At 46.1% G+C, this 26,557-nt stretch overlaps 2 protein-coding genes across 4 annotated transcripts in view; both read left to right on the top strand.

The window, feature by feature from the left end:
• The window catches only part of LOC144121035 (proclotting enzyme-like), a 30,760-nt gene extending 12,954 nt beyond the window's left edge, over positions 1-17,806 (top strand). Inside the window, exons 2-9 of one of the 2 annotated variants that reach the window (XM_077653941.1) lie at positions 3,581-3,667; positions 4,947-5,063; positions 8,713-9,249; positions 9,858-9,967; positions 11,967-12,082; positions 13,212-13,462; positions 14,936-15,099; positions 15,776-17,806. In XM_077653941.1, the coding sequence (XP_077510067.1) occupies positions 3,583-3,667; positions 4,947-5,063; positions 8,713-9,249; positions 9,858-9,967; positions 11,967-12,082; positions 13,212-13,462; positions 14,936-15,099; positions 15,776-15,943 (1,548 nt within the window). In that variant the 5' untranslated portion in view covers positions 3,581-3,582 and the 3' untranslated portion in view covers positions 15,944-17,806. Of the gene's footprint in view, positions 1-3,580; positions 3,668-4,946; positions 5,706-8,712; positions 9,250-9,857; positions 9,968-11,966; positions 12,083-13,211; positions 13,463-14,935; positions 15,100-15,775 lie in introns of both variants that reach the window. The other variant, XM_077653940.1, reaches the window with a different exon arrangement.
• Positions 17,807-20,216: 2,410 nt separating this feature from the next.
• LOC144121034 (uncharacterized) lies at positions 20,217-25,936 on the top strand. 2 transcript variants are annotated; one of them, XM_077653939.1, is made up of 4 exons: positions 20,217-20,545; positions 22,398-22,465; positions 24,815-24,944; positions 25,533-25,936. In XM_077653939.1, exons 1-4 carry the CDS (start codon positions 20,455-20,457, stop codon positions 25,706-25,708), a joined length of 465 nt encoding a protein of 154 aa, XP_077510065.1. In that variant the 5' UTR covers positions 20,217-20,454; the 3' UTR covers positions 25,709-25,936. The 2 variants fall into 2 exon arrangements, with proteins under 2 accessions (XP_077510065.1, XP_077510064.1); XM_077653938.1 differs by having other exon boundaries at positions 20,220-20,545; positions 25,527-25,936.
• The last annotated feature ends 621 nt before the right edge of the window (positions 25,937-26,557 follow it).

Here is a 26,557-nt window from a genome sequence, read left to right as displayed (position 1 = left end):
ACATCGTAGACTTCTTACACTTCCATTTGCACGTTCGTGACATTTGGGGGAAAAAAAAGCAACAGTAAACCCTCGACTCTAACTGCAGATGTGTTTATTTGTGTGCATGTGTGTGGCTTGCGAAGCCTGACATAACGAGACAGACCCCTGGAAAAACCCTCAATAACGTACGAGAATCACGCAAAACACCCGCAATATTCAAGCAAAACACATTCGTCGATGCCATCGGTATATGTGCTGGCTTGTCAGTCGGGGCCTGGTGGAGAGGGGGCGGGGGGGGGGGGGGGGGAATGGATGTAGGGAAGCAACGGGAACTGAATCGCTGGCACTTGTTTACCTGAAACGTGAGCACCTTCTGCTTATTGTTACTTCGAGCATTGTCTCGCCTGTAGCCATTGCAATGCTAGATTCGCTGGGCGCAACCGCATCATCGTCATCAGATGTCCAGACAGTGTGAGGAGGTCGATTGCAAGCCCATTGATGGTTCCGCGGGTCGGCGACAAACAGGGGTGTGCGGTACCAGATCATTAGCGTCTATCACCACGCCGTGTGCCGAAATGCATGTTGGCGAGTGCACTCTCCCACCCCGCCACACACACACACAAAGAATATAAGTACCCCTTACACCTGACGAACGAATGTTAGCAGCAGATGACGTAGGTCAGCTTTCTTCCCTCACATTCTTCGGATATGACTCATTTTTCCATTACCATAAGAGCGTTTCTACTCCAGTGACGCTGTTCTCTTCACATTCGCGCCAATGGTCTTTGACGCCAGCTACAACAAACTGTGTGCATGTGAATTGCTACCAGCTCACGAGCAAGCTGTAAGGTTTCCTTATGAGATATGCGTAAGAATATTGCGCCTTTTTGCATTACCAGCACGTGATTACAGAAGAATAATTTTTTGATAAGGCGTAATCCTCATCAAGCTTCGCGTTATCTGCGAAAGAAACGAAGAAGGTGCCCAGATATGGAATAAGATTCCCGATGACATCAAACTCAAACATAATTTTTTGTCCTTATTGAAAAACATTTTTCTTGTCTGCCCAGAACTGTGGGACTGAATGTGTTTGTGCTTGGTTTTGTACATTCATAAACCTATTTTTTGTTGTTTTTCAGAATATGTATGTGCTTAACATATTTGCAATGCCGCTATTGTAGCATCTCACGTCTTTTTGTAGATGTATTTTGAATGTCTGCCATTCTTTAATGAATATTATGTATTTTGACTTTCTATGGGTCCAATCAAGTTTTGATGTATTGGTTTTATAAAATAAAATAATGATGATGATGATGAAGATGAAGGCCGTCTGAAAATTAAGCTTCTGAAAGCGATATCTACGCGTGGCAAAAAAACAAAACAAAATTTTGCGCTTGAAGAAGTCCGTCGTTGAAATTTAGGTGATGCGGACCAAAGCTGCAGGCGTCGATTAAATTCGCTAAACGAGAAGAAAAGTTCGCAACTGCGTTATGCGGTCAACAGTAATTTCACACGCAAGAAGCAAAAAGAGAGCGAAAAATAAGACTTCTTGAGGACTGAAAAAAGGAATCTTCAGTCTTAACGGTAACGAAAGAACTGACCACATTTCCCTTTGCGCCGGGCATTCCATGGATGTCTGGCCCTAAGGCCATCCATTACACACACTAGCGCAGCGAGTGGATGCCTCGCCTGCGCGCCTACTACGTGTCTCGACTCCTACATTAACCTCGTACTTTCCTCGGAGATCGCCGAAACGCCCAAGGATGATGTCTGCGCACGAAGTCTCCAGGGTTGTTTTCTTTCCAAAGGCCTTGGGCGGCGGCTTTCACTGCGAGAAAAAGTGGAGAAAAGGAATGCCTCAATTCGACGCCCTGCCCCTAATGGATGAGCGCTGAAAGAACTGAGTGCAAAGTTAGGCCCCATGCAGTATGCGTCGACTCGAGGTGATTTGCGAGCGCCGATTTCATCGCACATTTTCGAAGGAAATGTCGCAGTGATAATATTAATTGGTTTTGGGGGGGAAAGGAAATGGCGCAGTATCTGTCTCATATATCGTTGGACACCTGAACCGCGCCGTAAGGGGAGGGATAAGAGAGGGAGTGAAAAAAGAAAGGAAGAGAGAGGTGCCATAGTGGAGGGCTCCGGAATAATCTCGACCGCCTGGGGATCTTTAACGTGCACTGACATCGCACAGCACACGGGCGCCTTAGCGTTTTTCCTCCATAAAAACGCAGCCGCCGCGGTCGGGTTCGAACCCGGGAACTCCGGATCAGTAGTCGAGCGCCCTAACCACTGAGCCACCGCGGCGGGGCAATGTCGCAGTGCCTTCCTGTCTATTTTTCTTGCGATTGCAGTGCGTTAGCCGCACAAAAGGAAATGCGAGTGCAAGGAAGGAAAAGCCCATTTCTTTTCTGTCATAGTGTCATAGCGGTAAGCAGCGAAGCAGGGCGTGGGAGCGGATGTCAGTATTTCCGTGCATGACGTCAAATGGAAGAGTGTAAATATATTGTTTTATGACGTATACTAGAAAAGCACTAGAGGAAAGTGGGAAAAGCGATAAATGGAGCTGTAAATGAACCTTCGACGCTACGCTGAAATTTATGGCCATTGATCGCGCTGTCTATAGAATTAGTGGTAATTCGTGTTTTCACTCGGACGAATTGAAAATTGAAAATTGGCTGCGTTTTTATGGAGGCAAAACGCTAAGGCGCCCGTGTGCTGTGCGATGTCAGTGCACGTTAAAGATCCCCAGGTGGTCGAAATTATTCCGGAGCCCTCCACTACGGCACCTCTTCCTGTCTTCTTTCACTCCCTTTATCTCTTCCCTTACGGCGCGGTTCAGGTGTCCAACGATATATGAGACAGATACTGCGCCATTTCCTTTTCCACCAAACCTATTATTATTATTATTATTATTATTATTATTGTTGTTATTATTATTATTATTATTATTATTATTATTATTATTATTATTATTATTATTATTATTATTATTATTATTATTATTATTATTATTATTATTATTATTATTATTATTATTATTATTATTATTATTATTATTATTATTAAAGAAAGGAAATCACGTAGTAACTGTCTCGCATATCTCGGTGAACACCTGATGGATGGATGTAAAAACTTTATTTTCGTCAGAGAGCATGTGTGGACGATTCCGTGTCAGATGGCCATCAACCCTGAACCGCGCCGTAAGGGAAGGGATAAAGGAGGAAGTGAAAGTAGAAAGGAAGAAAGGGGTGACGTAGTGGAGGTCTGCGGAATAATTTCGACCATCTGAAGACGTTTAACATGCACTGGCATTGCACAGCATACGGATGCCTTTGTGTTTCGCCTCAATAGAAACGCGGCCGCCACGGTCGGGTGAGACAGATACTGCGCCATTTCCTTTCCCCAAAAACCAATTATTATTATCATTATTACTGAAGAGAACGTGCATGCAGAAACTTGAATTTATAACGGTTCTATTAGACCAATCTGCCAAGGTTCCGATTTCATACTCTCTCGTAACCTGATGTGCTGTTTGCCATCTTACCCACTATTCTTCATACTAAAGCTCGGTTCCCTTTTTTCTGTCTCTTTGCAGTCATGTTGTCCTCCCACCACCTATTTATTGCCATTTTCCTGGGCGTCACCCTATCCTCCTGTTGCCAAATTGCTGCTGCACAGAAAAGTAAGTATTGTTTTGTGCGTTCAAAGAAAACTTCGTCTTATATATATAGGCTGCAATCCGACAACACACGAAGGCAACTGAACATATTGAGTTTTCAATTTGTCTTAACCTTTTAAGGCGCTTTGTACACATTTATATATAATGCAAATTCTGAGCTTTTTCAGCGGTTGTGCAACAGCGAGCAGCCATTGCTTTGTGCCAGACTAATGTAGAGCATTTTTTTATGCCAAATATGCTGCTTTTTTAAGTCAAGTAGCGAACGTAGTAAATAAAAGTTCTCACAACAGGGAGCCTGCTAGCGTGTCCTCCAACATTTTTATGCAGACCAGTTTTGTCATCAGAAAAAATATCATATTTTTCGAGTCCCTAGCGTCATGTCCATCTTTGAAATAAACAATATGGATTCTCTGATTCCTGAAGTACTCATAAAATAAAATTCTGGTATCTTGATGTTAAAATTCCCAAGCATTCTGAGGCACTTATGTGTATGCCTATAACACAATTACCATTACTATTTTCCGTTGCAAACCAGACTAATTGTCTTATGGAGACTTACATGAACTGTTAAGACTGTAAAATCAAACTTCTGAAGAGAAATGGCCAGCGGCGAAAATGTTAGCTATGTAACATTTTGCGCATTTCATTTGCTCGATAGCTCAAAGCAGTATTTGAAGCCTTAACTTTTTAGTTTCGTTTGTCAAGCTGGTTGACCGGGCTATGCTGGAGGGAAAAGTCAGAGGGCTCTCGGACTCAGAAGCCCTCCAGGGAAGGTTTCTGTCATCGCTATGAAATAAAGTTATTCTCTTTTTCTTTTATTCGAGAAGTGTGCCATGAGTCATGAGATGAAAAATTGGGAAAGAATGCAGGAATTCTCTATCTCTTTGGCTAAGTCACATGAAACATAGAGTACCGATGGATCACGAAATAGCTATATCAGGTACAAAATATTGGTATGACACCGCGGTATCGTGAAATCGAATTTCCATGGCGGGGACCTTGGCAATGGCAGGTAGGTGCCTGCTACCACCGGCTTGACAAACTACGTTGTTACGCCTATAATTGACATCATCCTAAACAGAGCCTTTAATAATCAAACTTTGTAAATATTTTATAATAGACGCTACCCAACATAATTCATTTGACATAAGGACGCATGTGCCCATCCTCAGATCAACTATCTAGTCTGGCCTAACAATGTAGGCTTTCATTGCATTGCAAAATCATTTTCCTACTGTGATTTCACAAGACGTTCCCGTTCTTTCTTTCTTCATGACCACAGGCTTATTAGGAGCAGATGCCCAGCTGAGCGAAAGTCTACCGCCTGCGAGGGTAGAGCGCTCAGCAGAGCTCAGCGAAGATGACCCTCCCCCAGCCGCTGCTGAACCGCGGAAGCACAGTGAGTTGAACTCACGGGCCGAGCATGCGCTCAAAGCACAGCCTAGAAAGGCGCGGCAGGCGCCATCTTCCGTCGCGGTGGGATGGTCCGAATACCAGAGTCAAGGGGGCACCTTCCAGCAGTCCTGGTACACGGACGGAACGGGTCGCTGGACCCAGCGTACGGAGCAGCAGGTCGTCGGTAGCGATCAAGCCATAAACCAACGTCGCCTCACGCCGACGGGGCCAGCAATCACTTGGATTACGGGGGCCAGCGGTCCCCTGCCTCCGGGAGCCGCTGTTCCTCCAGGCTTGCAAGACGCGCTTACAAAGATTATAGTCGGGGCAGTGCAGCCGGTCAACCCGGCGGCACCGGGACCCCAAGTGATACCAGTGCCGGCAGTCGGAGGAGTACCGGCGGGTCGTGGAGGAGGAGCGCCCGTACAGCAGCCGTACCCAGTGGGTAGCGATGCTCAGCCTGGTGTTGGAATCCCAGACACTGCGGCTTCGGTTCAAGACGAAGCTACGCAGGAGATTAACAGGCCGGAGAGGTCTCACAAACCTAAGGGCAGCCCAGACGACAAGAAAACGGGCGAAGAAAAGCTGGTGCTGTCCTTCCAGCAGGCGGTGCCCCCGAAGGAGGATGGAGACGAGAAGGACGAAAGTAGGTGGCGCTACCAAAGGGGGTTTGGTAGGATGCCTCCAAGGAGGTTATATAATACTGCAGTATTATATAACCGCCTTGGGTGCCTCGATGCCAGCGCCGTGTGGAGACAACTTAAGCGACGCCGCCATATTGAATCACAACTGGCCTCTCCCATGTACCGCGAAATGCTCGACTGGTAGCACAGTGTAGCTTTCGCTGCAAAAGGCCGTTCAAGTTAAAGCACTTTGAAGCGCGCCGAGAGCATGAACGGCGCCGTTACAAACGCTAGCGCCGCTGATCCCGTGTGATTCAATATGGCGGCGCCGTTGAAGTTGTCTCCACCACGACGGCGCTGGCATCGAGGCACTCTGGGGTTTGGGGTAGCCTGCTGCTCACTCGCTACGGCTGCTGTTTGGGCGCATCGCCTCGGTTCTGGGCTACGGGATGAGCTTTACGCTGCTTGTGCTGCTGCTACCGCCGCCGATACCGCTTTCGCTTCGCAATTCAACTGCACGTGGGCGCGGGTTGCATCAGTAAAGGGTTGGGGTGTAAGCTTTGTAACGAGGGCATGGCTTTTTTTCGAAAAAGACTCTTCTAAAGACAACACCTACCGGAATCAGCAGCTCATGATGATGACACAAGTTGGAGGAAACAAAACGAAGTCCGTTCTCGTGAAGAAAATGAGTGATGTGGAATATCGAAGACAATGTTCGGCAAGACGTTAGCTCACCTCCAGTGAAGAAAAACATCAAATTTACATCACATCCAAGATAAAAATCCCAATAGTACCTTCAAATCTGAAGCACTCACAAGGTTTAACTTTATTGCAGCTAACACAGTAGACCTAAGACGGCAGAGGTACTGCCACAGTACGAATTGCGTGTGTATTCGTCGTTCTGCACACATTAAGCTAATGTGGAACGCACTTGGCATACGCTCTTAATGAATCTGCTATAAGATGCGACCGTCAAATGTCTGTTTTATACTCCATAACCACTAGTATTTGTCACTTCGACCTCCATTGCGATCAGCCTAAAGAAGGACTATGTGAAAAAGCAATAAGTGGCTTTTCCCAGTCAAAGGACCCCTTTCCAGCCAATGGCGTCGGCCAATTCTCGTGAGCCTGCTAGCGTGATAGTGTAGGAAGGGTAGTATTCCCGACCATGGAGGCAGGGAACTATCCCCTTTCACCTGCCACTCCCTGCATTCTCACGTTAGCACGGCCATGAGAATAGGCCGACGTCATTGACTGGAAGGCGGTCCTTTGATGGGGGAAAGCCGCCTCGTTCTTCACTTGTATCCGACTATAGCGACAATATGGGATGAATTCATGCGATGTAATAGGCGCTGTGTAATGGTACCGCGGCGAGTGTCAGAGACACAAGGTGGAGCAGGCCACGGCAAACCGATTATACATGCGCGCGGTCTTCTTCCGTGATCGTATCACAAAATGGCGATCACTGTGACATCGGGGAAAGCTCCCTATGCCAGTTTCTCTAAAAATACCCATGGAGAATGAAAGCTGGTGCCACCGTCTATGCGACTTACCTAAAGAGCACTTCATCCATTGCGGGAGTGCCGGGAAGGCGATGTTTCTTTGGCTTTAGTGTTGCGCTAAAAACGTGGATTTTGCCTTTGAATAGGCAGCTGTGCCGCTGTATGCCGCGAGGCTCTCCTCTGAGCGCAAGGGGAATTATTTTTAAAGCGAAAGCTTTAATACTCCAGCCAGCGAGCCATTTCGGCTCGTCGCGCACTTCAGCCGTATGCGCGGTCCCACGAACGACCTTTAGCCGCCGTTGCCTAGCAACGCCTCAGCCGCGCTCCAACAGATGGCGCTGCCGTCGACGCCGCTGCCGTCGCCGCTCGCTCTACCAGATGTGCTCCGCTGTGGTAGAGGGAGAGGTGGTGTCGCCTCGCGGGGGCATATATATATATATATATGCGCTTTGCCTCAGTGTATTGTAGTCGTTATGGAGAGCGCGAAAGACGAAAAAAACGACAGAACGAACCGAGGAAGAGACAACGCGCTCAAGAGACGGCAGAAGAACGCGCCGCACGACTCGAGAAGCGTCGTAACGAAGATGCGGCTAGAAGGAGCCGTGCCACGTCCCGTAGTGACTCTTCAACTGCGGAAGAGACAGGTTTGAGTTCTCGAGAGTGTCGGAATGAGACGCTGCGTAGACGACGTGCCGAGGAAACGAAGCTTCCGCAATTCAACTAGTGTTAACCAGAGCTATACCACAGCCAATTTTATTGAACCTCGTTGTAATAAAGTTGAAGAGACACGGCGATTACTTCGTTATATACGTAGTTTCATTATAGCCCACACTGACAGAACTTCCAAGGGGAATTGTTATTGGTTCGTTATATCCATAATTTCGCTTTAAATTTTCTCGTTACAGCGAGGTTCTACAGTAATAGCACGCTTTAGACTTCTTTTATAAATTTAACACGTGTTAGACTGCTATGGAAAATTTCGCAGCATTTCTTCAAGGTTTCCCGCAAAAACAGTCTTATTTTTATTGCTGAATCCACGTTCTATGCGAAACACAAGCCATGCCAGATACGAAATCTCATCGTCCCGCCATTTCTGTGCCTCTCCATGGTGGGTGAAGTGCAGTGCCGGCTGTTTTGCCTCTAGGTAATATGAAGGAATTCTATGTCCTCTACCCCCACACACCTCGCTTTCCTACGCCCCTAAGTGCACTCATTCCCCAAGCTTACCCGGGTCACAGAATCTCAAAGAGCCTGTTCTAGGGACTCCTCCCTCATTAACCCATACGTTCTTCATTGTCTAAGCCGACCAAGGAAACGATAGCTTTGGCCAGAAAAAAACGAGGAACACTAGGAGAAACAACTGTAACCGTGAAACAAAGCCTTGCATTTCATATAGCTTCAATCAGAATGCACATGGCATGACATCGAAGGGCATATTAAACCGCTATCGCAAAGACCCTTACATACCTGAGCATAAAACGTCAGCTAGCGGCCTGCATTTCGCAAGCTTTGTCTTATCTGCCTCCAGGAGTGCCCCGAATGCCCCCTTGGCAACGTGGAGATGACTTCGGGCCCCCTGGCCATCGTGGCAGAGGTCCACCGGGCCATCGTGGAGGACCACCAGGCCACCGCGGAGGACCACCAGGCCACGGAGGTCCGCCCGGCCACGCGAAGAGGGGTGGCGGCAAGTGGGGAAAAGGGCCCCACAGAGGTGGCGGAGGAGGATGGGACTACGATGACTTTCAGGAAGGCCGTGGAGGCAGAGGTCCCCCACGTGGTGGCGACCGCTACCCCGACTACCCGTACGATGACGAGCGACCACCGCCACCCCACCATCGGCCACCGCCAGAAGAGAGGCCAAGACCGCAGAGACCACCAAAACGGCCGCCTCCAGAAGAGAGGCCGCGACCGCAGCGACCTCCTCCGCAGACGCAAGACCAGTACGAGCCTCCGCAACAGAGACCCACGCCACCGCTTCCATACGACCCGAACGAGCCGGAGGAGCAGCCAGAGGACGTTCCCAGTCTGGGGAACCCGACTCAGAACCTGCGAGATCTGCAGCCGCGTGAGTACAAGCGCAGAATTTAGTCACTTCCAGCCGCAGACAAAGTAGAGGTTGATTGTTGCTTCATTGCTTTCGTTATGTAGCGCTAATTAAAGCACCAAAAAGAGCGTGGCGGAGTCAACTTTCTCCACCACCAGGGCTCTGGATCAGAGAGACGTGCATTCACTAAGAGAGACAGGGGTCGGCCTGAGTTTATTCTATGCCCTGCTACTTTGTACTGGTACGAGAACAAAAAGGGTTATGATGGCTGACGACGTGTACAGATAACAAAGCACGAATATAAAAAATCCATGACCAATACGCCTGATTAAACGACAAAGAAATTACGGAAAGCAGTTGATCCTTAAGAACACCGCTTACTCTTTCATGGAGTCGAAGATTGAAGAACGAGTGACCAAGTTTCTACTTTAGCCCTCATGAACCACGTGATGGTGGATGATTTGCATAGCTTAATGACCTCTAACAACGGCCTGCTTCCACTATTTTCTCGGCCAGTTTTCTCCGTTTCGTTCAGCAACATACCCTTCACCGTATTCTTCAGAGAAATAGAATTGAAAAAAATATATATGGGCATATAAAACCTTCAATCTCGATTCTTGTCACTGCAGTGTGCGGAGTCAGGAGTCTGGCGTTTGCGGAAGACAAAAGCAGCGACTACCAGACGGTGCCCTTCATCGTGGGCGGTAACGTGACGTCCCACCGGAGCTGGCCGTGGATGGTACGTATAGAGAATTTCTCGGTCTTCGCGGCGTAACCTTTCGCGGAATCCACACCCCCATCGCATAGCGACGCTGGCTTACGTCACGCCTTTTTGCTGCCTTACCTCACACACGCTAACCGGAGAACCACTTGCGTAAGACGCAGTTTTCTCTGCTATCATATGCATTCGCGACTGGAGTAGGCACCGGATACAGAGAGACCGTCATGGCTAAATTGCGCAGTTTCTAATGGAGCGTTTTGTACAACAGGACCTGCATTTCAACGGTGCACAGGCAAAAGAGTGAAGACTCGAGAGGTGATTAATTATTTTACAACGATAGCTATGTGAAGGACGTTTTCCGGAACGGGCGCTAGCCGTGCCTGTTTCCTCTTTGTCCATGTTATTAATGCGAAAGCATTTCTATGCTATGTCGGCGGTTTCGTGTCCGAAAAATGTGTCCGGAGTAGTTGTGGCGTTCTTAGAAGAGATATCATCAAACGAATGGTTGTAATCGATAGAGGACTATATGAGGACCATGCGCAAAAAAATTAGTGTCAGTTGGATGATTAATTAACTAATTAGAGCCAAAAATGTATCAAATGTAGTGAAAATAGTGAGTGGTTATGAAAACATGAAGTGGGGCGGCAACAAACCATGGGGCCAAATTTCAAAACGAATCGTGGCGCCAAATCTGAAAACTCGAAATGGGCGATTGGAATGAAAAGAGGGTATAATCAGCAAATATGATTAATTAAGGCAATTGATTACAGCAATCCGGTAAATTGATGAATGAACATCTAACCTCGCAATACATCGAGGAAATCAACCAATCGATAACTAATCAATCAGTCGATAAGGCAAAGAGGGGCAAAGAGTGTCGAAGAGGCGTCAATGCTTTCGCATTCCTCCAATGCGGATTGCCGCAGTGATCTCTAACGTTTTGGTCGTGCGCTCTTGGACCACCGGTAAGCCCGTCTTGAAATCTCATAGAAACTGACCGTGGCAAGCGCTCGCCCCTACAGTGTTCCACATACTAAAAATGCGGCATCGCTGACTTGCCAGCTAATTAGCAGTTGAACCCCCGTAAACTATGTTACGGTAAAAGTAGCAGCGGAAATGAACTCTCTCTGACGATGCCATCTCAAATCCTCGACGTTGTTTTATAAAGTTTAGAAGAGCGTGTTGTCGGGATAGTTGGCTTTGCATGTTTTGTAAAACACGATAATATATTGGGTTAGGCTTCGTGACATCGTCGGTCGTGCCTTTACACTCCACCCCACCCCCTTCGAAACAAAACTGTTTTATGTAGTCTGAAATATTTAAGAGCTCAGTATTCGTCTGTTGCGGCAGTAATTTCCCACATCGGTAATTTTAGCTCGTGCCTACAACTGTGCTGTCGTCATGCATATCATGCAGCATATGATCCGCACATAGAAGTAGTTCCGCGCACTACCGCAATTTTGTGCCCGCAACTGCAAAACTGACGGAGTACTGATGGAATACTGATGGAATACTGATGGAGGTCTGTATATGCAGCGCGTTGGCTCAGGCTAGTGAGCACTTCAGGCCGACGTTTATGACAAGAAGGAACACCCGAGGATGAAGAAGCGAGAGCACAGGATGCCTGTGCATGCGGCGGGGATGGAACTTTGTTTTCCGAAAGATGGAAAGAGTGACGGCAATTTCGAAAAGAATATTTTCCTCTTAGTGTTATTCCATGTTAAAGTGGACTAGAACGCATAATTAGTTTCCGATTGATGCAAGTATATCAAGCATCCGCATGGCGCCAGAGCCATTCCGAAATCACGCTTTTTAAATTATACAGTAGAGGTTGACGGCAGGGTATGTTGCTAAGCGTAGACGTCGAGCCTAAGCCTAAAATAGTGCTGTTTCAACCAAGGTGTCATTAAAAAAAATTTAATCAGGCTTCAGGTGAACGCAGACATTTCTGTTTTTTCTTCTTTTGTTTCAGTTTTGAGTATATTTATGTTATTTTTCTTTCATTTTTTATTCGCAGGCCAAACTCGAAGTGCTCAATCCAGACGAGGTAACCTACAAGTTCCTGTGCGGAGGAAGCCTTATCAGTGCCCGCTACATGATCACTGCAGCCCATTGTTTCAGCCCCATACCGGAGTAAGCGTATTTCCGTTTTGCTGTGTCATTCCTTATCACTCGCTATTATTCTTACTCGTGAAAAAGCCCGATAATCGCCAGGAACTCGGGACAGCGCCCATCCAGTTAGGCTAAGCCTAGCGGCCTACCTATATAGTTCTGTTCTGCTGCGTTTCGGTCATTCTCTTGCTTTATTTCTAGCGTCACTGATTATGCCAACGCGCCATTTTTGAATGTTCAAAGTCATGGGACATGTGGTGGCAGCCAAGGGAACTAGAACCAGTTGTCCATATAGCCTCCTATATTTTAAAAGTCTATGGCTTATCCTGAATTCCTGGTAATGCTTTCCGGATGGGGATGGCCGACAGTCCTGCCTGTGAAAGCTGCGGTTGTGAGGAGACCATCGCTCATCTTCTCTGTGAGTGCCCTGCATTTGCGAGTGCAAGACATACACTGTGTTGTGCCCTGGACCGCCTCGATCCTCGCCCATTAACGGAGCAAAGGATCCTCGGTCCTTGGCCACAGCAGTCGACGGCCCCCAAGGCATACAAGGCACTCTTTGCCTACTTGAAAGCGACTGGATTGAGTGACAAATTGTGACAGAGTTGTGCGTGTGTGTGTGTGTGTGTGTGTTATGCCTTTTTCCCCTGCTCTCTTCCTCCTTTTAGCCGCCTAATCACTCTTCCCCAGTGCAGGGTAGCCAACCGGAACCCCTTTCTGGTTAACATCCCTGTCTTCCCCTCCTCCTCTCTATCTATCTATCTATCTATCTATCTATCTATCTATCTATCTATCTATCTATCTATCTATCTATCTATCTATCTATCTATCTATCTATCTATCTATCTATCTATCTATCTATCTATCTATCTATCTATCTATCTATCTATCTATCTATCTATCTATCTATCTATCTATCCATCTATCCATCTATCCATCTATCTATCTATCTATCTATCTATCTATCTATCTATCTATCTATCTATCTATCTATCTATCTATCTATCTATCTATCTATCTATCTATCTATCTATCTATCTATCTATCTATCTATCTATCTATCTATCTATCTATCTATCTTGGTAGTGGTTTCCAATTAGTTGTGGGCATCCTGAGCTTCAACAGCTAATGCACCCTCATCCGCCCGCAGGCGTGCGCAGAACTACCGAGTCGTGTTTTTCTCTCCTCGACCGGGCTTCACTCTGGAGCGCATTGTGGAGAAGATCGTGATTCACGACAAGTACAACAGCTACTCGCACTACTATGACATCGCGGCGGTGCGGTTCAACCGCGACCTGCTGCGACCCTTCATGCCCATCTGCCTGCCTACGCCCTCATTCACCGGACGCAGTCTCGCCGAACAGGAGGCCTACGTCATTGGATGGGGCTCTACCAAGTTCGGTGAGTGGGCTCCCAAATTTCACCCGAGACGGTTCTCTCATTCGCAGGCACGACGCTCAAAGAGTGCGATATCGGAGTTTCGGCGCAAACGTATGCCCAGCATCTGCAACCTCGATCGAGTCCAAAGACTTCTCGTTTTTATTTTATAAGGCCATTTTGAAGCGAAAAGCTTCACTACGCTGGGTAAAGCAGTCTTCGGGTAGGCAGCACGACGACCATGAACGACCTTCAGCCCAACCAAGGATAGCCGTGTGTGACCATATGTGGTACAGTTATGGTGTCGAACCCTTGACCCATGACCTTTAGTTGACCGTTGACATTTGGTGACCTTCGGGTTGATATTTGACCTTAAGAACATCCGATGGGGTGATGTCATGCCACGCGATGACATCCGATGGGGGTGTCGTAGGACCATGTGATACCACGTCACAGCCACGTGGTCGTGTGGGTAATATAGAACGGCTGTCGCGAGCGTGTAGCGGAGCTGCCATAGACGAGCCTGAGACGCTTAGCAAGCGTGTTTGCTTTTCGCTAAATTCCAGGGTTAGCCAAGTTATCCACTGCCAATTTTTTCTCAAATGTCTCTGAAAAGTGAACAAGCATGTACAACGCAAAGTGGAGTTTCCACAGTGCGTAGTATACGGGGATGTTTAACGCACCTCTGTGAGAACGTAGACATCAATATGCTCTACTCCTAATTGCGGTAAACTTTAGAAAATTACAATAGCTCACTGCTGTGGCAATTAGCCTTAAAAGCCCCGGAGCCCACGCAAATAACTCTGACGTGCCAGAAGTCAAACATCAATGGTTGTGGCGAGCTGGTTGTATTGCGGAGGCCATCCTTAGAACACCTGAAAACAGCCATGTAGGCTCGCTCAGGGAACCCTCGACTATTGGCGAGGAAGAAGCGGAATTGGCAGCAGAAGTATCAATACGTAGAGATTGAGGTCGCTCTTCACACTACCTTATCCACTGGTAACTGCGGCTCATGAGCGGACCTCCTTATTTCGACGGCATTTGACATTGTCTGAAGCATCCAAAGAGAAACAGACGCGCCTTTTCGCCTCTTCTCCCATAAAGTGCGCATTTCTTGCGACTATGAACTTTCAACCACAAAAATAGTGGCGACATCTAGGGAAGCCGTTTTTCACAAATATTTACTGCGTTGCGTGACTTCTCCCTGCTTATTTCCTAATTCGAAGCTTATTTCAACTTATTAGTTGCTGTAATTAATACAGACCCGATTCGGAACTTCACCCTAGCCTTGAAGGGCGGGGTTTTCTCACGCCCAGAAGTGCCTTCTGAGAACCGTTGGGGAAGCGATCAGCATCAGTCTTACCGGCAAAGCGCGTCGCACCATACCATATTCTATTGAGCTTTCCGCTCCTGCATCAATTGGCCTCACAGCTCACACTCACCAATCCCCCGTCTTTCCTTGTCGCTGTACTGAATTTTGCTTCTTTCCGTCGACAGGTGGACCTAGCAGCAAGGAGTTGCGCGAGGTGACGCTGCCGATCTGGGGTAACGCCGAGTGTAAGAAGGTTTACGACCCGCTCAACTCGCAACACATCGACCGAGGCATCACGCCTGAACAGCTCTGCGCGGGCCGCAAGGAGGGAGGCGTCGACGCCTGCCAGGTGAGAGATGCTCATTTGGCTGCACGTTTATTCCGACCGCGTTAGACGCAGCACAGGAGAGAGTATTTCTCGCCGTAGCCCAGAAGCTGCCCTTACAGTAGCAACCATAGGATCTAAAAACTCTGTCGTTTTATATATTCGAGGAGGTGGTGAAAAGTTAGGGGCGGGACCGTGTTGCCAAAGCCTGGGCTTATTTTTTAATGTAGTTAAAAAGTGCGATTTTGCATTCCCAGGACCATATTCTAAAGTTCTGATATATTTTTCTACCATCGAAAGAGCCATAATGACAGTATATACTGTATGTATTACATACATATAGTACTTTCGACTATGGAACCCTAAAATTATTTCCTTATTCCCGAAAAAAAAAACAGAGAAAATTGACATTTATTTTACAAGCAATCAGCCAAAAATTCCTACCTTATTCAGCTGTGCTGAAGTGGTACGCAAGCTTCCATAGTGAGACTACGTGTACCAAAGTTGAGTTTGGTCGGGGAGGTAGTCAAGAAAATTGGATTTCAAAATCTTTCCGCCAGTCGATTCAAGCTAGTGAAAATTTTTATGAGGTCTATCGGTCCTCAGCGGCCTTTTAATAGTTTCCAATCCCGTGAATACCCAGCAGAAGGTTTTATTTGAAGCCTAAATGCTTCGTAGCCTCACCATCTATTTTTCTCAGGGCGACTCCGGAGGACCCCTCATGGTGCTCGACGAGCAGAAGAGGTGGACGCTGGTGGGCATCGTCTCGTTCGGCCACTCGTGCGCCAGTCCCAACTTCCCTGGAGTCTACACCAGGACAGACTCTTACCTCGACTGGATACAGAAGAACGTCAACTTCACGGCGTGATCCGCGGGCTTAGTCGTGTCATTCCTAGGATATTTGCAATTTTTAACGGAAGCGAACGCATCGTCGCGCTCTGAACATTGCGCTGGTCGCACACATACATTTGAGAGTGAGGAAGGAGGGTACGGAACGTCCTCGCGGTCATGAGAGAAATGAGAGTCATCTGAGTGCGTCCACTCTGCAGTGGTTATGTTCATTGGCGTTTGGTGGACTTTGAGTAGTCGCGAGCAACAGTGTATGGAAAGTTCACCAATAGTCAGCGGGGCGCCCTGAATGAGTCCATGAATCAACGCAAATAGTTTCTAATCGGCAGTTTTGCTGTGTCCACAAAACTCTTATACGTTACAAGATACGTTTGCGTTATTTGTGGAGTCGTAAATGGGGCGAAAATGCCACTGCAGTGCATGGGAGGGGGGTATGTACTCTTTTTAGCATTCCCAGATGTCTCAAGCCTTCAGGTATTCTTACAGCTTGTCCATCCATGAATATTAGAAGAAGAAAAAGTTGACTATGGTCCAATATTTATGCGTAATTCACAAGTCATGCAATGTCTTCTGAGCAAGATTTCATTCCAATCAAAAAGCGAATAGTAAACAGATACTATCGGACTGATTGACCTGCGTTTACCGGTGGCTTCAGGTAATAATGCAAATGCAGAAATGTTTTACACTTCGCGAATATAGTGCGGCTTTAATTTCGAAGTATAGCAGTTAAAAGTGCGGAGGTATGATGGAATGCAACGAAGTTTGAATCTGCGATCATTTCCACTGTCTTAATATCGCTTGAATGGGGCAAATACGATTGCCTTCGGGCACCCGTTGGTCGTAGGCATTGTTAGGTTCGTCGATTAGTGTGACATGTCTCTAAAGTGTGCGTGTGCTCGGGCAGATTTGTTTCGAAAACGCCCGAGGAGTTGAGGTTGTCGAGTAAATTGCGAGTTTTTGCGCGGTAATTATGTACTACACGTTTTGACGAGAAAATAACGTCAGTATAGCGTCAGATTTGTTATCCAGACTTTCGATAAACCAAATTTGACGTTAAAGTCAGCACTTTGTCTTTGAATTTGCAGTTTTGTTTCAATTCAAAGGCTTATTATTGAAGTTGTGATATTAGCATCCGATAGTTTATTGTACATATCTACAGTCAAACAGCCATGTATTCAAAGCTTAAAATAAAAGGCGCTCATTTCAGGTCTTTTTTGTATTAGAATTCATATTGCCATGCTTTAGGAAGTCAGTAAGCGCGCTACTGCTGCAGCCATTTACATGTTGGCGCTTTCTTTTTGTATGCTTTGGGTTCGCGATACTTTTCTCAGTACGATTGTATTATATATAAACGTTCATAGCTTGGAAGTGCATGTTGCGCGACTGCCTGTGTATTTTCGCATTTCTGTTGCAAGCGTTTTTTTTTCTTTTTGAATGTTTCTGTGCTACAATTCCTTGTTCTTGTATATTTCTGTAAATGGCAAACCAAATGTACACGTTTCTTATTTAATACTAACGTCTCATTTTTATACCTTGTAGTATAGTTGCTTCAATGCGCTACGTAATGTTTGAAAAAGGTCATATCTAGCGACTGGTAAATATATATGCTCGGATAGAAAACTAAACAAGCGGCTAGCGTCGAAGCATATCGAAAATAATTGCCAGCAGATTGTTAGCTCGACCTCTTATGTTTTCAAACACAACTTTGTCACTCAAGCAACCAGCTTCTGCGCTGCTTTTATATATAATTTGCGCGAGCTCCTTGAAAATATGTATACAGTGTTAAAACACGAAACCTGATGCGCGTGTCTTGTGAAGTTTGAACGAACCATAAGTGTATTTTGTACTGTGTGAAAATAAACCTCTCATCAAGTGCCATTTACGCAGATTTTTCTTTCCGAAAATAACAAAAACAAAAAAACATAAAAGCAAAAGTTGTAAAATCTATAAAGCTATCAGTTCAGACATGCAGCTCGCGACCACAAATGAAAAAGTTTGTCCATAAAAGAGCGCTAACTGCACGAAAGGAAACGAAAGGCAAGCAACCAAAAAAATTACCGAAACATTTTATAAAAGTAAACAAAAGGCAGGTAGAAGGAAGGTTATACATCGCTTTTCATCACGGCTAAACTTTTAAAATTTAGCAGCTATGCAGAAAAAACTGAGCAGCCTGTCATACGTAGTTTATCGAATGTTTTCCGTTCATCTGATATCCAAATGACCAATGGCAGTAACTGAAAGTGATAAACAACAAAATCATCTTCTTAGCATTAGTTTACGAGCCTTTGATTGAAACGACTATCGTTATGAAGCTCGAACCATTCACAGCAATAATCAAACGAGTTAAGCTCTTGACAAGTGCGCGTTTTGGCATAACAAGATGCCAGGAATGAGTTTCAGGTGTTGGTTCCCCGCGATGTGATGGTCGCTGGGCACCATCCGCTATAGCGTTTACAGCCACGGTTAGCAGCTCTGAAGCCGGAGGCCTTACTGTTGACCCATGCAGTGGGGCAGGTATACAGGACCTGTCAACCTTGTTCAGTGTGAGATTCCCTCGGATAATTTAGCTTCCGAGGTGCTTTGCATAACCTACTACGCAGATCAAGCACTGACCCTGTGTCCTGGGGACATCCGACCGAGCTCACACATGTACGCAGGGGATCAAACTACCTCTGCATTGGCGCGCGTATTGTCAGTGACATCACCGCTGATGAAGAATGACGACGGGCTGTAAGCAGCTGGACGACCAAAGCACAAGGCAGCTGTGGGAACGTTATGGCAAGTCTGAAAGTGGCTGTCTCCGGGCAGCCGGAGAGTGATTCAGCAGCGACCGCGGCGGCTGCGTTTTCATGGAGGGAAAACGTTAAGGCGCCCGTGTGCTGTGCGATGTCAGTGCACGTCAAGGATCCCCAGGTGGCCGAAATTATTCCGGAGCCCTCCACTACGGCACCTCTCTAATCCTCTCTTCTTTCACTCCCTCCTTTATCCCTTCCCTTACGGCGCGGTTCTGGTGTCCAACGATATATGAGACAGATACTGCGCCATTTCATTTCTTCAAAACCTATTATTATTATTATTATTATTATTATTATTATTATTATTATTATTATTATTATTATTATTATTATTATTATTATTATTATTATTATTATTATTATTATTATTATTATTATTATTATTATTATTAGCACAGACCTGGCGTGTAGGTACTGGGCGACGAGCAAAACAAACAAAATATTAACAATAAGACAAAAAGAAACCGTTTTCGTTGGAAGAGTAAGCAGATAATGAATAAGTAACCCATTAAAAGCCGCAAATACATAACTAAAGCATCTACTGGCCATCCTTGCGGATGTTCTCGAGCATGTTAATAACACTTTTGAGCAGTTACCAAAGAAGAGCGCAGTGGCGTCCCATAAAAGATTGAAGTAAAGTGAACGCGGCTACACGTATGCATCTTTTGAGAGAATCAATGGAAAGGGAATATTATGCAAACGAAAGCCAAGATATACTCCAGACTGATAGGTCACCTTTCGGGAACATTACCAGCGTTTTTCTCCAATAAAACGCGCCGACGTTGCTGAGAAAACTGCTAATGATGTTCCCGATTTCCTCCATTTACACCATTACGCAACGCGGCCAATGTTAGTCATTTTACGACGTTTAACTTTCCCAGCTGCAGACCCAAAAAGCCCGATCGGCTACTGAGCCGGAGCACCCGGGTTCGAACGCGACCGCGGCGGCTGCGTTTCACTGGAGGCGAAAGGCTAAGGCACCCGTGTGCTGTGCGATGTCAGTGCACGTTAAAGATACCCAGGTGGTCGAAATTATTCCGGAGCCTCCACTGCGGCGTCTCTTTCTTCCTTTCTTCTTTCACTCCTTCCTTTATACCTTCCCTTACGGCGCGGTTCGGGTGTTCACCGAGATATGCGAGACAATCACTGCGCCATTTCCTCTCAAAAACAATCTCCAATTGTTTAATCTTCTCATCACGAACGCGGAATTTTACGAAGGTATTCAAGTTGTCATATTTTTATCTTGGATCAGTGATCTGCTGTACTTAACCTGACTGCATAATTCGAGTTGAGTCTCACGGATAAATATTTTCAAGCTGTTACATTGTTTTCGACCTGTGCTAAAGCACAGGGTACGAGTTCGCACAGCTGCCGACGTCAAGGCGCAGATGTGCCCGCGATAGCACGGCTGTCATCACAACATGCGCGCATCTCACCCCCGCCGGCGCTCTTTTTGTTTGTTACATTTATCGTTCTAGTTAAGCAGATGCCCGTCAGACAGCGCTTCGGGAGTCAGCATAGTGCGCGCGCAGGTGGCATCAGCAGAATCTCCTAATTCTATGTGCTCCCCCCTCAGATTTAATTACAGTCTGTCTGCCTGCAGTCCTAATATTCGACCACTGGAGCTGTTTTTTTTTCTTTCTTTGCTGCTTCCACTTGCTCCGACTGTAGGCTAGGACACCTAGAAGGCAGCTGTCGGTTGTCATTGCCCCCTCCAGCACTGCTCGTGACGGCAATGGGTAGAGCCTGCCGTATTGTCAACGAGCCCCCTCCAACGGGCAGCGGCGACGTAGCTATGCTGGCGGCGGCGCTACTGCTCATGCTGAGTAAGTACATGCAGCCATTTTTGTCAATGCCGGTGACGTCACTGACATCTATGAATGATTTAAGAACGTAGACACCGGCAAAAACTAACCAAAACAACGCTTGCAGAGCTTGTGCTTTTCACTCCTTCGACTGCAGCTGCCTTCCCCGTAGGTGCATATCTGTTTGTCTCCCTTTCTTTGCAGCAAACTGTTGAGGCGTGGATGTGTGAATAGTGAGTTAAATTCAAGAAGGTAGGTTGCGTTGGCTTCAGCAGGGGAAGAAGGCAAACATTTCTCAGTGTCATATTTGTTGTCGACGTTTCGTCCCGGGCTTGGCCTTTACTAAATCTTCTCAGAAGCTTCCTTCCCGCGTAATATGTTTTCTGGACTGATCATGTCTACTACGCTCATGGGCTACCCGTTGAGCTGGAGCTCCGTTGTAAGTCGACGGTACAACGGAGCTGATCGGCGAAAGGCCGGGCCCCGGTCGAAACGCCGGCAATAAATGTCTCTCAGTAGTGCTTGCCCTTTTCAACTATACTGTAGGTGTTTCAGGAAAGGCTTTGAAATTAGCTTTTTGAGGTAAAAATATAGATTTTTCGGCATAGTACTACGAGTGCTCGCGGACGCCAGAAAACCGGTCAATCGTCTAAGCTAGTAAGATGGTTAACTAGTTCCTAATAACTTATCTGTTAGAGATAGGCGCCTAATTGCAAATATAAATTTGTAGTCGGCCGTTAGTGCAAGCCTAATCACTTTATAGAATTTCGAAAACGTGATTGCCTTCGCCGCTGTGGGCCAAATAATTTTCGCTACATCGTGCCAAAATACATGCCCTTTGGAAAAGCATGCAGGCAAAGCAACCCCTCCAGTGCACGTGAGTAGTCGAAATAGCCAAGTTTTGCTGAGCCACAGCGCCGAGGGTAATCGCTAAACCTCCGCTATAAAACGACGTAACAGCGGAGCTGCCCTCTGACCCTGTTCACTGTGCGGAAATATTGAGAAAAACAGAGATATGGGCACAGTCTTTAGTATAAGCTTAAAAAGTAAAAGTACGCCCATGTATGGGCCTACACACACGTGTGGCAAAAGCTTCATTCCTAACGCTTAGGCCAGGACAGCCCCTGTCACAGGGAAGGTCAGGCTAAAGGTCGGAACGTTGGCAAACAAAACTGTTTTCCGCACGTCTCTGCCCTTGCTTCGCTGAAGCTACATTCCAACGGATTGCAAACCGTTCGTGTGTGTGTGTGTGTGTGTGTGTGTGTGTGTGTGTGTGTGTGTGTGTGTGTGTGTGTGTGTGTGTGTGTGTGTGTGTGTGTGTGTGTGTGTGTGTGTGTGTGTGTGTGTGTGTGTGTGTGTGTGTGTGTGTGTGTGTGTGTGTGTGTGTGTGTGTGTGTGTGTGTGTGTGTGTGTGTGTGTGTGTGTGTGTGTGTGTGTGTGTGTGTGTGTGTGTGTGTGTGTGTGTGTGTGTGTGTGTGTGTGTGTGTGTGTGTGTGTGTGTGTGTGTGTGTGCGTGCGTGCGTGCGTGCGTGCGTGTGTGTGTGTGTGTGTGTGTGTGTGTGTGTGTGTGTGTGTGTGTGTGTGTGTGTGTGTGTGTGTGTGTGTGTGTGTGTGTGTGTGTGTGTGTGTGTGTTTCTAATGTTTGTGTTTGTTTGTGTGTTTGGGTTTGTTTGTGTTTCTAATGTGAGGATCGGTACATGCTCGATTCTCTCTCTCTCTCTCTCTCTCTCTGTCAATTTATTACGAAAGCATCCTAATAACCGTCACGGTAATTTTAGCTGTTGGTTCTGCAATTTCGTTGTCGTTTTGTCACTATATTCAATCCGCTTTCCTAAACTCGCTTTGTGTTAAAATGCAAGTATTTCAACTACAGATTGCTCTGCATTTGAAGAAGACTCCGAAGAATCTGACGACGAACGCTTGGAAAGCAAGAGCGACAATGTACGTATGTCGACTGCGTAAGGAGTAGCTTGCCCTTTACACTGACTGATAAGAAGTTATAGAAGTTGAAGTTAAGCATAATTTTGACAACAGTAAGTACAGTTGCCAAGAAGGTTGAAGAAAAGGCAAGAATATGCCTGACTAAGCCTCAACCTCCTCTAACTTGTGACACATCATAAAGAGCATAGGAAAAAAAAAGAAAAAGAAGTCACAAAATGTACATAGAGATGCATGTACAAACATATTGGCTATATACAGTAGATGTAACTCACAGTAATTGCATATGTTTAAAGAAATCAATTACAATGGTTGTGGCCAGAACATAGTGAATCATCAAGGGTCAATATATATATTTATCAAGACGCTCCTTGAACGTTCCTAGAGATCTAGTTTTCATTTATGATAGGTATGATTTCAGGAAGGTGATTAAGGAGGTCTGCTGTCTTGTAGGTCAGTTATGCCATATATGTAGTACGCATTTTCTATTGGTCTATTTTGTGTGGCGCAAGTCATAAATGTGTTCCCTCGAAAGATACTGCTGTGTATAGGTCCCCGGGTCGCATTTTAATTGGGCGTCAATAATCATAGCTAACTTTTCCTAATTTTCCTATTCACTGTTAGTATTTGATGTTTTTTGAAGAGAGGGTCAGTTTGGTTTTGGTACCAAACATTTTCAATAAGGCGTAACATTTTTTTTCTTTTCGAAGCAAAAACAAGCTTATCATGTTTTTTTTTTTTTTGTTATGGTTCGCCATATAAGGAGATAGCTCCTTGGCAGCTGGAAAACATTTTAACGGTGCTTGATCCCAGCAGTTATTGCTATTACTTTTTTACACACTGCAGCGCACAGGGGCTATTGCAAGGGTGGGAGAGTAAATATACTGCAATAAAAAATTTATAACTGCAAGGTATGCAAGGTTGCTTACCAGCAGTGATATGATGAACAAGTAAAGTAGCAATTAATCCTAGCATACAATTAAGGCGGACGGCAATCAGTGACCTGACAGAAGAAAAAAAGTGTTCTGTCTTTATTAGGTACGACATATAAATCGAAGCAAGTAGGTACACTCTAAGATCGTAATCTACATTTGTGGAGTGACGCCGTATCTGTCCCGAATGAATTGGCTACGCCAAACTGCGGCGTTACAGATAACCTGTTACGCATAGAATTTTTGAAAATCTGCTGCTGCAGTCATCCGTCGCTTCGACAGTTGTTTTTTGCAGGACCTGCCGCTTTATTCAAGGTGTTTTCTTGGCACCGGGTACCAACCATTTGCTGCGCGAAACCACCAATATTGAAAAAAAAAAACGCTGCTAATACCTAAATCACTCAGCATCATTTGACGTCCCCGTTACAAGTATACATTGCTTGCCACTTGATTTTTGTTGTTTTCAACGAATAACCAGAAGTAATTTTCATGCAGCCATTGTGCACCACCACGTGTATTCTCTGCCTCACCATTTTCTTGCTTTGTTCCATGTGCTTAAGTAAGAATCGGTGATTAAGTGCCTCAATGCTACACAGTGGTTTCGTGTCATTATATGATCAGTACAGATACTTTACCGCTTGATTACTAAGTAAGGTGGATAACACATTAAATGAGTACTGCAATGAGTACTGCCCAACAGCCTCATCATTAGTAGGAATGACACACTGATTCGAACAAAACGCCGCGCCTAAATGGGCAGTTGATGTGTGTTCCGTTTTACAGCCCTGTGCACACACTATAAACACGAATACGCCTATATGGGAGTAAAAAAGGGAGTAAGCTGTCCTCTAGCGCACTCTATTTTATAAAATTAATAGATGACAGCATTTACACCTCTTTTTACTCGTTTCTGTTCAGAGTGCAGCTACAGATATGACATAAGGGTGTCCATTGCACCTGTTTACTATTCGGAATTTCCAGGACTTGAAGTATTTACGTGCAGTGAACAGTGCCATAGCGCAGCCTCAAATATTATTTCAACTAGTGAAACAGATAAACGATGTGCGCAAACTATTCGACGAACCACAAATACGGGAGAAACACAAGGACTGGCGCAACACTAACAACTATTTTATTCTCCCGTAGTTGTGGTTCGTCGAATAGTTTGCGCACATAGTTCATCTGTTTCACCATGCAGCAACTAGGCCCAACAGAAGTGTTATTATTTCAACTAATTTAAGCTTTTCAACATGCGCCCCACCGTCATGAAGTTCACACCTGGTGCATATCTTCGCGCTGCGCTGTTCTCAAATTCTGGCTCTGCGGATGTGCGCACACGCTTGCGCATGCGCACATGCGCCCACGCGGCATGTGCAGCTGTCTCCGGGACATGCAGTGTTCAAACCCGCACTCCGCGCAGGGTGATGATGGTGGGAAGGCTGGGCACCTTGGTCGCCCACAACCACCGCCGACGCGTGCACCGATTGCGGCAATTGAGGAAATCGGCGACTTCGACAGCGGCGACCAACCAGCAGGCGACAAACAACCAGGTCAGGCCCACTTATGCGCCAGCACTACCTAATAAGAAAAAAAGCAATGGGAACTTACCTCTCAAGAAAGAGAGGTTGAGCGTTACTACAATGCATCGCTAGGCGTCGAGTATATCTTGCGCCTGAGTCATTAAGGTATGTTAGCTGATTAGAGTTGAGACATGCCGGCCATGTCTACTTCGGGGATGAAGGGTAGGGATACGGAAAGGAGGCTCATTGACCAACGGGACAGGAGAAAAGACTGTTTACTCCCTGTGTGCCTACAGTTCTCACACAGTATAAAAAATATTCCATAATAAGAATATACCCTGTTCATATATACGCTTGATCTCATTCCGATTTCATTTCACCTTTATTCAGCATCAAGAGATGTTAGGCGCACATGCAAAATTGAAAAGCATATCCAAGGGCCGGCCAGTCACAGGCCCATCTTGCCCAAGAAGATATTTTGAAAATATGCCCAATAAAAGAACCCTTGTGCTAGTCGATGGTCAGTGCAGCGACTGATCCTATCAAGGACCATCGTACACGCGCAGTGCAGTTGTTTATCCAGTTTCATTTCCCTTTTGTCTCGCGCATTAGGCACAGCAACATCATCCGCAATGCAGCTGCGTCGGCATCGGCGGCAACAACCGTGCCTCGCCTTCCAACGACGTGCGCCGTTTGGAAGCGGGCCAACAGCAGCAGCAGCAGCAGCAGCAGCTGGCGGCCAGGAGAAACGTCACAGCTGTACATGGACGCAGAGCCGGCTAGAACTAGCGTAGAGCGGCCGGGACAACTGCTCGTTTTGGGGAAATAAACAAAGCGCCTCGAAGACCTAACAAACGTACCACGGAAAGGCGAAATGTGCACGCGTAACACACATTTACGACGATCATGTCAAGAGAAGAGCTTACTTTGAGTACCTCTTCAGGTTCCGGTTGTAGTATATGTACGGCGTTAATTGATGAATAAAAGTGCCGCTCGCTCATGTGACGCGGCAATAAACAGCATTCTGAGTATGCGGACGTCATTTTGCGTAGCTTGAAAACGTGCTTCGGTGTACAGTCTTTGCCAAAAGTAACCAGTCTGCATGGTTAGCTTCTCCCTCATATAGTGGCGCCCCTAAGGCTTCCCTAAAAAGCAAAAGGTATTGGAAGGGTTCTCCTCACCTCACAATGGTTTATAGCTTGATGGGTGGGTAAGTGTCCCTCTATACAAATGAGAAGCAAATCGGGAAGCCTGGTTACTTTCGGCAATGACGGTACATGCCGTGTGTTTATTTATTTATTTCCAAATACTGTTAGCCCTTGCGGGTTGTTACAGGGTGGGAATGGTATAATCAGTCGATACAGCAGAGTTCCAGTTCTTTTACAAAGTTCATTGTCCACGCGAAATGCGTCACTCTTTATATACACACTGCGTATCCGCGCATGCATGTATACTTCGTCGTCGCGAAGTGTGATCGCGTGTGACGCAATTACATTTACCGCTTTCGTTTTAGATGCGCCCTGCGTGCGAAACCTCAATTAAACGCCCCATAACTATGTTGCAGATAAAATCTTAATAACGAACAATTCTGGACAAAGACATTTCTGGGCAGGAAACCGCTTATGAACGCAATTTTTTTCATA

This window comes from Amblyomma americanum, chromosome 2 (genome assembly GCF_052857255.1).
Source record: "Amblyomma americanum isolate KBUSLIRL-KWMA chromosome 2, ASM5285725v1, whole genome shotgun sequence".
Taxonomy (NCBI): domain Eukaryota; kingdom Metazoa; phylum Arthropoda; class Arachnida; order Ixodida; family Ixodidae; genus Amblyomma; species Amblyomma americanum.
This window is presented reverse-complemented; position numbering and strand designations above follow the sequence as displayed.

Excerpts from the sequence above, each read along its gene's own strand:
- LOC144121034 (XM_077653938.1), top strand. The coding sequence starts at position 20,455 with ATGGGTAGAGCCTGCCGTATTGTCAACGAGCCCCCTCCAACGGGCAGC. Across the intron at positions 22,466-24,814 it reads TGGAAAGCAAGAGCGACAAT|GGTGATGATGGTGGGAAGGC; the intron begins GTACGTATGTCG and ends CACTCCGCGCAG. Across the intron at positions 24,945-25,526 it reads AGCAGGCGACAAACAACCAG|GCACAGCAACATCATCCGCA; the intron begins GTCAGGCCCACT and ends CTCGCGCATTAG.